Source organism: Idiotropiscis lumnitzeri, chromosome 7 (assembly GCF_059441095.1).
Source record: "Idiotropiscis lumnitzeri isolate Australia: NSW breed Sydney's pygmy pipehorse chromosome 7, RoL_Ilum_1.0, whole genome shotgun sequence".
Classification (NCBI taxonomy): Eukaryota; Metazoa; Chordata; class Actinopteri; order Syngnathiformes; family Syngnathidae; genus Idiotropiscis; species Idiotropiscis lumnitzeri.
Window position 1 is genome coordinate 15,607,874 of NC_142397.1, and position 12,514 is coordinate 15,620,387.

Consider the following 12,514-nt stretch of genomic DNA (forward strand, 5'->3'; position numbering starts at 1 on the left):
CCGTTAACAATGGAGTTCGGCTCCTACAAAGTTACTCTAACCCAAGTCATGATGACAGTAACTGCTATATTTGTATGAAAAACTATGAAAAAATCTAATGCAAATCTGCTTCATATGTACTGTCATAAACCCGTGCAAGGCATGTGCACCATCATTTTTGGGGATAATAGCTTAGGTCAAAAGAAAAAGTCGATAATTCGCACAATAATTTTCAATAAAATGAATAGTAGATTTAACTTATGTGGCCCATTTTTTTTGTAAAAGTCATCACTATCAACAAACGTCACAACAACTCAAATCATACCTTTCTGATACTGTATCAAAACACATTTTTTTTCTTTAAGATATTGATGAAGATAAAAAAAAAGGGCTCAGGCAAAAGGCTGTAATGTCATCCATGGCAAAAATGCTGGTACTGGAGCACAGCAAAGTGTCTTATATACACCTATCCCATTTTTTTACTAGCCATCTGCAACCCAACCATTACAAATCCGCTACCTCCACCAGTTGAGAAACACAGCATTGAAGGAAAATCATATAATAATACACATGTGGCATTGTTTTCCTTACATTTCTAAGTGAAATGACTCAAATCCTGTTATTAGTGATTGTAGATGATCCACTTAGATATCCATGGAGTTATCTACCGGAGGCCTTTCAGCAAAGTTCTATCAAGAAAATCTAGAATATTTTTCCATTGTGCCGAGGAGTGGACACACACATGCGCGTACACGCACACACGCGGTAAAAACTCATCCCCATCAATCGAGCAGATGCGCCTGTTGCATCAGCTTTGTGATCTCAGAGACGTCAAGACATGAAATCAATAAGACAATCGATCAGCTTTATTTACCTTCGTTTCCAGTAACAGGGCAAAGCAAAAATCCTAGTTAAATTCCCGGTTGTGGGCTAGTAAATAGTCCTAACAGATTGATGAGATACCTCCCACAAAAGAAGCTCGCTGTCACGTTATCCGTGATTAATAAATACCTAGAGGGTTCTTAAAAACAACTTCTTTATGAAGCAATTGCTTGCGTTTTGTTCAGTGCATTACAATACAAAACATTTTTTCACCTTTTGAGTGATACATTTATAGTCACTAGCTATGTTTACAAATGACGGCAAATAAATATTTTTACATTTTCCGGATTGGCTGTGACAAGGACACTTGATTGTTTGCTGACGTCCGTGGCGAGGAGGCAAAGTCCTGTTCAACATATTCTGCTTTTTCAGTTACCTCAACGTCAGAGGCCAGCATTAATATATCTCAGTCCCTGATCCTTTTATTGTACCTCTTCTTTCCCTACAAACAAGCACATGACTTTGCATTTAGTATCATATATCTGGTTCGTGTTGCATTCATGCCAAGAGTCACACTTACGTAGTTGTGGCGACAGGACCAGTCTGGATGCTGCTGGGCGTGAAGTCTCCTCTCTTCCTCAGCTTGCTCGTAATACTTGGCCTTCTCTTTATCAGGTAGCAAATGCCACTGCATTCAAACGACACATTTTAGGAGGAAGCACAGAAAGAATATCAGGAAGGAGCAGTGTGCTCACATGCTGAGATCTGATCATTTCCAATTTGGGTACAGGTATATACATATATTTAAAAAAACTACTTGTGCATGTAATGTTCCTTCAAGGTAACTTGCCAATGTAGTAGATGTACGCATATTGACAATCAGACAACAAAAACGCTAAACCTATTTAATGTTTCCATTCGTAAATGCTTATTAAGTGCGACCAAACACGAGAGTTTGGCAAACCCATGGCATAACTACACGTTCTGTAATCCATATATCCATTATCCTCACAATGTTCACGGGCGTGCTGGAGGCTATCCCAGTTTTTACGGGCAGTAGGCGGGGTACACCCTGAATCGGTCGTCAGCCAATCGCAGCAATGTAAAATGGAATAATAGCTTGTCTAATTCACTGCCATTGACGGGTATGGAAGCCAAAAAATCAATTCAGTTTACCTGGGCTGCCAGTGAATGAGTTAATAGGAAGCAATCTGAAAATCGCACAGTTGCGAGACAAAAATAGAGGAACAGGTGATTGTGCTGAGTGTTTGTATAGCAGGTCTCACAAGTCATTCCCCACAATATACATGACAAGGAGATGTATTTGTATTTTCTGATGGTTTAGATGACCTGTTGGACCATACTGCCTCTCCCAGGCCAATCTTGGTATTACACAAAAAAGAGCTATCAGAACACATTGCCTATATTTTGCCTTATTCAGAATTTAAAAATTATCACGTGTTTGTCTGGCGAAGTGCAAGGTTATTTATTTATCAACAGTCAAACAGTTCCTAGTCCACATTTTCGTTAACATTAAGGCTTGAAAATGCGGACTGATAGAACACAAGACTGGTTCCTACAGCTTGAGTTCCTGCCACAACTGATGGAAAAATTAAGCTTCATGAAGCTGTTGTGATAATTTCTGACTCCTCGGGATGGCACTCTTGGTTTTAAGATTCATGAAGCTTCATTTTTCCATTACTAACTGCAACCCCTTAAATTTGCTTAAGAGTGTGTGAACTTACCATCTTTCCTAAGGTCTCGTTTATAACAGCGATGTTTGTTGAGGCAGACTTGGCCTTGACTGCTTGTCTATGTTCTTTTGAGAACAACATGAAGGCATTTAGAGGCTTCTTAACATATGTTTGCTCTGTGACTTGGTCTTCCACTTTTTTAGTTTTCTTCCTGAAATACAGAATGCAGAATTGTCATGCACTGCGGATGCTAATATACTTTTCAAACAACAAATAATGGTGCAACTTGAAAATTAAAAGCTTAGAACAGTGATTCCCAAAAGAAAAAAAAACACTTAATTGCATCTATTTGTATTCAGATGAACAGTACTGAGGCATATCAAATTCCCACATCAAAGATAAAATATTGGCTAAGCGTCAGGAAATGTTAAACGCTGGTGCGCAGTATTTACTCTCAATAAATACAGTGCCACTCCATCTTTGGCCAGTACATATATTTTAGGAGGCTACAACAACAAAAATGCTTTATTGTTCTTTAAACTTAAAACGTGAATAGTGAATCTGCATGAATATAGAAAGATGCATGTCCCAGGGTGACAACATTTGAGAATTACTGGTTTATTTGGTTTAATAGAAAACAAACCCAAATTACTGCCCCAAAAGGGAAACATTTATACACAACAATATGATTTTATTTCCTACTGCAAATTTGTAAATTCTCTTACTTTATTTTAGGAATATTGGCAGGAAGGGGAGCAGCGATGTTAGGAGGAGCTGTAACTTTGTACAAAAGCTCTCCATTCCTAAACAAAAAAGGACACAGTCACACAGATAATTGAAACGTTTGTCTTATATTGCAGGAACTATTTCAATACAGGTCTATACTTACAATAATCCAACAGGACGCATATTCATGCCGTTAGGTAGTAGCACCTCTGGTACGAAGTTCGTCTGATGGTATAACACACAACACAGCTATTTTTTATGGCAGAAAATCAACATATCTAACAGGACCAAATAAGCCCTTGTAACAAACAGGAAATGTATTCCATTTCTTGCATTAGAAAAACACAACATTTTAGTTTAAATAACACCTGATGTGTTTTCCAGATATAGAGTACCAAAATGTGGAAAGTCAAGTCCAGCATGTACAGTACCCCTTCTGTATGAATTAATGTGATACTGCCCATAAGTATTCAGATTTATGGCTGGAAAAAAATATATATATTTGTTTTCATTTACTATTTTAATTTAAGCACATGCTCACTTTCTCCAGCAGACAGCGACAAGTGTATCCATGAAAAGAGGCACTATGAGTGGCGACATCAGCCTGTGCACCTCCTCGGTGACGCACCAGCTGGCAACTGTTTGTCTGATTGTCATTTGTCAGAGGACTGCCTGGTGAATCTTAGCCAGTACAGAAGTGGAACCACTCGCTAAATTATGACATAATATTAGCAATAATGAAATCACTTTAGCTTAGTTGTTAAGCACGATATTGCAGACATACCTTTTGTATAAAAAAAAAAAAATTACTTGTGCATGGATGAATAATACATCAATGCGGTTTTAAGATTGTCACTTAACTCGTTTGGGGCCATTATTGTACCAAAACCATTTAAAAATGTGTATTTCAATCCACAAATGTGTAAAAAGGAATCTGTGTCTGTAACCACAGTCACAAATGTGCAACATGAATCTGCAAATGTGTGACTGGAGTCACAAACGTGTGACAAAAATGTGCAAATGTGTACATTGATTTGTATGCGCAAACACATGCATACAGAAATCCGAAAGCGTTCAATCTGTAAACGCAGGGCTTCTTGATTGGCTGCGTTCTTACATGTGACTTTTGCTCCAGTCCTAACGTGACTCACAAATGCGTGTGGCGATTTGCAAATGCCTGTCTGGACACGAGACCACAAGGGGGCGCCAGTATTCTACCAGCCCAGAACTTCAAAAAACAAGTTTATATCCAGGTTAAAAACTAAAATAAATCTCACATCATATGCCCTTCCTGATGTACATCAGTCAGAATTTCAGTCCCAACATAATATGGAAACCACACTCGAAGTTGTGGATGGCCTGAACACAGAAACCAAAAAGAATATCCATACTCGTATTGCTAAACCTCAGTGCCACTTTAGACACAGATGACCATACTATTCGACTCAAGGGGCTCGAAGAATGGGCCAGCTTAACCTCACCCTCACCCTCACCTCTGCGCTGTGAGGCCATCGTGCTACCCAGTCTGACACTGTGCCGCCACTTGCCAGGATATTTATTTTTTTTTGTTGTTGTTGTTGTTGTCTTTTTAATCTTTTATGATGAACATTTTATGAAGAGTGAAAATTCACAGACTACAGTTGATTCAAAATGCCGCTGAAAGTATTCTCACTGGCACAAATAAATCATTACACATCTCATTCTCAAATCACAGCACTGGTTACCTGTCAAAACAAAAAACGATTCCGGAAAATCTCAAGGTTTATAACGCTTGCACCTCAGTACTTTCTGACTCGATAGTCTGGTCTATTACACTTCACAAAGAAGCCTCACATAAAGAATCAAAACAATTACAGCGTCCTCTTTGCAACATAGTAGGCAAGAAGAGGCAGGCAGCCTTCTGCATCTATGACCCACAAATCAGAAACAGACAGCCTGAGACAATCAACTGGAAAATCAGAGTCCGCTTTCAAAAAACAACTGAAATGCCTTCCTCTTCACCCTCCTTTTGAGTAAATCATATGTATGCTTGTAATTATCCTCAAGTGTGTCCTCTGAGTATGTATGACAGAAAATGTCCATGTGATTGGTTTGAGTTGCCGTTTTCCCCCCGCTTTCTTCCTGTTTTTTTATTTGAGAACCACTTTTTGTTGTTGTTGTTTGTATTTTGAGTCCTGGGGTCTTTGAGTCTGTCTTGTGCATGAAAAGTGCATAATTGATTGATTGATTGATTAACGAATTAATGTTTTTTTTTTATCTTACCTGGCCATGGATATGGGCAAGTGTCTCAATGCTCTGGCGAAGCGGCTGGAGATTCTGGTGATTCATTGGTACAAAGTGCATGCTGGGAGCAGCCATCACCGGAGTTGGCTGCATATAACTGTTTTGTATGGGAACAAAGCCATTATAGTCCCTATGCTGGCTGCCAACTGCCTGAGGGTTGGTGTTGTACCTTGGCCCATCAGGTCGTGAAGGTTGAGCAGCATTTTGAGGAAGACATTTTGATGTGAACCCAGGCATTTCCATATCCCTGCAAAAACAAAATATGCACTCCTTTGTAAAAAGATGACTCAATTTTTACTTGGGTGTTTCAGTTGTGAATAAAAACATGTTCAATTCTTAGCAAACAGAAATTCGACAATAAATAAAATGTACTGCACCAGTCTTTGGATGGATCTGTGCAGATTTGGCCACCGCCTGGTTACTTTGTCAAGACTCGGACGGAATCATTTGTTCACAGCCCTCTTCATTTTCACACCACACATTTTACATGGGTTGGTGGTCTTATGGTGAAAAAAGTAAGTATTCGAGGATGTGGGTCATTGTCTTGACAAATATTTTGTTGACCGACTACATTTGAGAAAATATCATATGTGGATTTCTCGGTCTAATCAAATCACATTAATGTCTTACGTTTGTGTTCTTAAAAGTGGCTTGGATGTTAGTCTAAAAGGCTTCTTTAGCACCATCATAGGCCACAGACCTTGTCGGTACATCTTATACCTTCACATCTATCATAAAGTTTACGTCACCCAAGAGGCAAAATCTTTGCAAGTCTTTACAGTAGACAGCTTGTACTCACAAGACCACCCAACCATCAAATAAATTATCGATAGCCTACCGTCACTATTTAAGCATTAGTCCTCGTGCCGTAATGGAGAAAGATCCGATGTCGATTGTAAATGTATTTTCAAATATCACAAAAACATTTTTCAGTGCTTCAGAACTAAATACGCTTGACACTGCAATGAACAAACAAGCTCAGTGAACAAATGTCAAGGCGTCACAGTGGGCCTGATCATTGCAGACAACCGAAGTAGTCAACAACTTGTAATGTCAATTTTTCAACTCTGTAATGTTTTCTTTTTTTTAAATTAATATCTTCCTCTTTTGAAATGTAGTGTTCCCACAACAATCAAGGGTAACTGCCTCACCCCAGCCTCCCCTCCCAACTACGTATACATACGTGCATACGCACGAAAGCAACCATACGAGCGATACCATATTTAGTTGAGCCTTTTGATGCCTTTTATGTTATTTGAACCATGTCTTTATAAAATCTCATCAGATCAGATGAACTTTGACAGAAACATACAATTCCAGTTTAGCATTTTTTATTTTCAACTGAATATGTATGAATTCAAACTATCATCCCTAAGTAATAAACTTCTACAGATGGGACGGTAACAATCAAGTGAAGCGAGAGATGGATACCATTCAAAGTAAGCTTTTACTTTCATGTTGATAATTGTTTTTGAAGATCAGATGAGTTTTTGGAGCGAAGTTAAGCATACTTTGCCTACCCAAGCGACCTCTACCCCAATCAGTGTGTCAGGCGTCATTATCATTCAAAACTATTAGTCTGCCATTTCAAACAGTTATCTACTCTCAGACATTTCTGAGATTTGTTAGTTTGTTTTAGGATCGCTTCGCTGTTTTAGGTAATTGCCAACAAAAAGACTTTTACAGAAATCCACTACTATTTAGAGATGATAAAACTCAGATTATCTAAAGTATATATATATATATATATATATATATAAACATATTTATTCAAAGTACAACAGACTTAAATTTTAAAAGCATATATTTTCCATTTCTACATGCACTTAATTATCAGTAATTGTGAATTGGCTAAATATTTTTAGAGGTACTTACTGGCAGTTCCCAATGTGGCCTTAGTACCGTACTTCAACTATCGAATGAGCTTGCCTGATTTGCCTCCAAATCCATCTGCTGCTGTGTTGCTGAGACTGTCCCAACGCCCATAGTCACTGATATTCAACACTGTCAAACTCAGTCTGCCGTCAAAGACTTCACAGCAGTGATGGCCTTTCTTGTGTAGTCTTGTTGTACTTTGAGACATCATGCACATGATGCTACAATTCTTTACATAAGTATGATGTGCCACTTTCAAATGTTTTTTTTTTGTGGTTGGGGTCAAAAGGTTGCTTGCAGCTCGTAACCCAAGGATGGTTGAATTCATTTCATATTAAATTGCAGCGATTGCTCTCATTCAGATGCAAAGACAGATATATATTTTTTTCTCACAATTGAAAATAATTATCAGATGTCTTAATTAAATGTCTCTGACATTCTTTGCTCAAAATACACAAAGGCTCATGAATTAAGGCACGCTTATCACATATCTCACTTGAAATTAGTCAGTTTTGGATTTTTGGTTCTGTCGCAAGCAAACGTGTCCGCGTTCACGGAGACCATTATAAAGGTTTGATGGTTATCAGGATGACTGGAGGAGAGGGTTGTGGGGGGGGGGGGGGGCACTTGGGCGTTGTGACTATGCCACAAGCTCAAACAGCCCAGAGTCTGAAATGCAAGGTGAGAAGGAAAAGAATAGATCAGCCCGAACATTTTTGCTTGTGAAGGCAGCACTTCATCACAAAAGCAGCTTCACTGTCAAGTAGTGCGCTCATCCTTGCATGTGGTGCATGAAGCAAACACATTGTTTTGATGTGCAGTAGGTGACAATCCCTTCAGAATTAATGGTTGAAGTAAATAACTATAGGATATAATATTTTCCAGGAGTAAATACATTGTTGGATCATGAGTCACTCATATTCTTTTTGACATAATACCTACTACTATGAGCTCAAGCAGGTGTCCATGTCTTGCTAGAATATTAAATTAGCATCTCTTTAAAGCTTAAAGCGCTAAAAGATTACTTGGTCGATGGCTGCGTAGACTGAGGACTTCCAAATTCACAGGCTGCCTCCAAAGAAGGCTGCATTTTTCGGACTCGTAATGTCACTTCGAGTGCAAGTCAACCGCACGTGGTTTACAAATTCAAGAAATACAATTCGCAGGCTGGGTCCTTCAATGTCTTCAAAGGCTTCTCCTCATGTAGCCTCCACGGACCGCATAAACCGTGGCCAATTTGAACAGGCATAATTTGAATTTGGACGCCACGTGTAGTTGAGTCTCAATTAACGTGACGTCAAACGGCCGAAAATGCAACCTTGGAGGGGGGACCCAGATTGTGAATTTGGACATAGCCTATATCATGTTCTGTCGGAGTTGTATTTGCTGTTTCTCTCTTGCACTTTTTCTTGTGTCCTTTAGGGGGTACAGTGAGCTAGGTGGAGTGAGCAAAGAGGCATGCACCTGGGACCAATTGCTCAGTTCACAGTCTTGGATGCAATGTGCCAATGTGGCTTCTTCGGGAAGATTTTATGTGGCGCCGCCCTACATTGACAATTTACATGCACATGTCATACAATTTACAATGGAACATTTTATTTATTTCATGACTGAATGATTACTGTTAAACAAATGATGCGAGAGACTTGCTGTTGTGAAATCTCAAACTCACTTAATGGACAAGCCTGCCCTGCTTGGAGGCGCGCACCTTGGAACGATTGGTAATCAGTGCACGTGGGTTGCTTCGCAACATTTACTCCATTACAGTGACTCAAGTAACTTTTGGGTAAAATCTACTTACAGAGTACATCAAACTTGTTAAAACTTTTATTCCCATTTGCAAACTATCTTTTCATTTACATAGACTAATCGTTGGTTTTCCTGATTTTAATTCAAATATTTTAGATGATTTTATTGTGATTTTGAGCAATTTTGTTCTTCTTTCTGCAATGCTTTTAATATTTTACATAAAGCACTTTGATTTGTCTTTTACATATAGGTGCAAAAAATATAAACTTGCTTTGCCCTTTGGTCTGTGAGAAACATTGAAAATAATTTGTGGGGAAAAAAAAGATAACTCAAGCTATTCGAAAATGTTAACAGATTTCAAAAGCAGGACAAAGTCGTCTGTATTTACGTGGAGACTTTTTTTTTTAAAATTCCAACTGAAATGATTCCGACTGAATATTTCTGGTTAACTGCTTGCACTCAACTGCATTCAGTGAAAATACCGTTCTATTTCATCCCTTCTTACCACCAGGGGGCAGTACTTAAAACTCAATGTTCCAAATATGTGTACCAAATTAGTCCCTTGTGACGCCTGGATGACCAAGGATGTGTATTAATTCTGGTGTCCCCACAGGTTCATTTCCTATTTACTTGTGGCGAGGCAAAACGCATACCGCTGTGTTCTCTACCTTGCGGTATTTAGGACTTGTCTTTCGACGACTTTATCCCGTCGGTGGGAGCCTTGTGACCATGTCAGTCCTAATAGCGTAGTTTTGCCCTCCTTAGGCCGCGACTGTGTTTTATTTTGTTTGTTAGGCGACGCTGTGGTGTCCTTCTTGTTTTGAAACCTGGTGGGATTGCAGGCTCTAACCTCCCATCGTAAGGTGTGGTTACTGACTCCTTTATTATAGTGTGACGCAGTGCTTTTTTTTTTTTTTGTTTTCTTTGCCCAAAATTAGTTTTGAGCTGTATAGATAATTGTTGAATATTGTAATTTTTCTCTACAACCACACATTGCTTTTTCTTCCTTCTTTCTCTTCTCTTCTGCACACTACCACCCCCTAGCGAATGGAGGTCGCACGCATCGATACATTTATAGACACGGTCACATATTTCCTAACTTCTGCAAAATTAATGGATAAAAAAAGAAAATGACTAATTTCAGTTTCTTGATTAAAAAACATAAACTGAGCTTGTTAATGAAAATTGGGACATCATGGCTGGAGAATTCCTTTAATGAACTATGAATTGAACTAGTTAATGGAAAACATTTCAACTTTGAACTAGTTTGTGTAAAAAAATAACTTTGCCACAATGATCCGTCATAAACCGGGATGATCTTACTTTTCCTACATGTTAGCATCTGAGAAGTTACGGGTTGCTTATTCATTAAGTTGAGTAATTAAGTGCAGTCTACATTTACATTTCATATTTCATGGAACTAAGATGTGTTATGTAGGTAGTGGTAAAGCCACAAATTTGTTTGCATTATTGTGGTAGCCTGTAGTTTAGTTCGTGTCTTACTGATTTGCAGTATATGTTGTCATGGTGAACACTTACCAAACTGCACATCAAAGTATTTAGTAAGTTCATACCTGTAATTGTAGTAGATAAACTGTCATATTAACACTTAATTTACTTTTCTTAGTGTCCTATAATGCAGGTATGGGCAACCGGCAACCCTGCACCTCTGACCTGTGAGGCGGTCTTCTAACCAGTCGGCCATTGTGCTGCCCTCAGAGAAAAAACTAAATTTTTACAAATAAATACATAAAATATCCCGCATATGCAAATTTAAGTTTAACCATGTAGAAGTCGATCTGGATCTTCGCGAAGTATGTCTCACCAGATTAACCCCAAGAATGTCCTCTTCTCCGGCCATACAATACCATACAATATTTGGGTGAACCTGATGAAACATTGCACGGATATCCCGTCACTGCAAATTGGTGTTGCTGGAATGGAATGAGAACACCCACTGTGATGAACCCAGCGTCGTCGCACGTAAGAGCTGGTTATTCATGGATACCCCCTGATGTTGAAAGGAACAGCTGAAAATGAAGCACGGTTTATTTTAGTGACAGATGAGATGGTGGGTAAAGTATGCTTCTGTAGACTGCTCTGCTTCTTCCGGTTAAAGTACCTTCACATACCCAGCTTCAATAAGCTTTTCAATCTTAGCCAAGCAGGTTGCTGCCTTCTCCCGTTCCCTTTTATGGAGATCTTGTGAGCCATGATCGGTTATATAATGGGTTGACTTGGCCTTGTGGTGTTGAAGGACAGGTGCTAACTTCAAAAGCAACTGAACTGACGTTATTCTAGGCGTCAAATACATGTGGCTCTCTGGGGTCCTTAACTGTGAGTAAGAAGAAAAACATAAGGTATCATCAATAGGGATTGGTACCAAAATTGGTACTTTGTACCGAATGATTTGGGTCGGTATTACTAATCTCCGATATTGCCATGTTGCGGTTCCTAAACGTATCCTTTAAAGTTGTGACTCTGCAGAAGTGGAAGAGTGGCCTTTTTCTCATGGTGCCCTTGAATGCAACACGTAATCATCATTCATGCACCTTTCAGAGGCAGCTTCTCAGCCATCAGAGTAGGGGACTGGAGCACATCGTCCGCTACTGTCGGGAGCCAGCACCACCGAAATTAAATAATGCTGGGAAGTCCAAGAGCTTCACCTTCATTACAAAATACTCCGTATATTGTGTTAACTTACCCGTAATTATAATATATAATAAATTAGAATGTCATAATTTCAATTATAAACCAATCTATGATGTCCATGTTGCTCTTTTTGACGATGCAGTTAATGGTTGAACAATGCTGTTATACGGATTATTTTGGAGGTTTAAGGATTCCGCCCGACACCAGAGATCTGTACCTGTGGGTGAAATAGGAAAAGCTGTGTCTAAATGTATGTACCATATTGGGTTAATTCAAGTGATACATTTAATGTCAATTATTGTCATTCCTCTCAATCACGACCTCCTTCAACTGTAATTTTTTGCAATAGTCCAGTTGAAGTTGGGTTTAAATACATCACGTAACAGGCCAAAGTGTTCTTGACGATAAATTGCACAAGAAACAAAGATAAATAAATATGTTATACTAAATACTATGTTCGTTCTATTGCTGTTTAAATTGGTCGACGTTCACACTGCAGGGTGTCCTGCCCAATTCAGATTTTTTGTATTATGCAGTAAGTTCTTGTAACACAAAGCAATGCAACTTCTAATTTAACACTTCATTGACGTGGCATGCATGTGGTCAAATCACGTCGAGTGACATGCACAAAAATTCGCGATATTACATGGCTTTCTAACCCTTCGTTTAATGGCGATGTCTACTTAAGATGTCACATCAAGGAGACAGCCACTAAAGATGACATCATGTTATTG

At 38.9% G+C, this 12,514-nt stretch overlaps 1 protein-coding gene across 1 annotated transcript; it reads right to left on the reverse strand.

Moving 5' to 3' along the window:
* Positions 1-823: 823 nt before the first annotated feature.
* Positions 824-5,747, reverse strand: LOC148333730 (transcription factor 7-like 1-B). The gene is made up of 6 exons (XM_088300948.1): positions 5,484-5,747; positions 3,385-3,446; positions 3,221-3,298; positions 2,547-2,706; positions 1,382-1,489; positions 824-1,303 (listed from the first exon to the last, which is right to left on the reverse strand). Exons 1-6 carry the CDS (start codon positions 5,745-5,747, stop codon positions 1,268-1,270), a joined length of 708 nt encoding a protein of 235 aa, XP_088157074.1. The 3' UTR covers positions 824-1,267.
* Between the last annotated feature and the right edge of the window lie 6,767 nt (positions 5,748-12,514).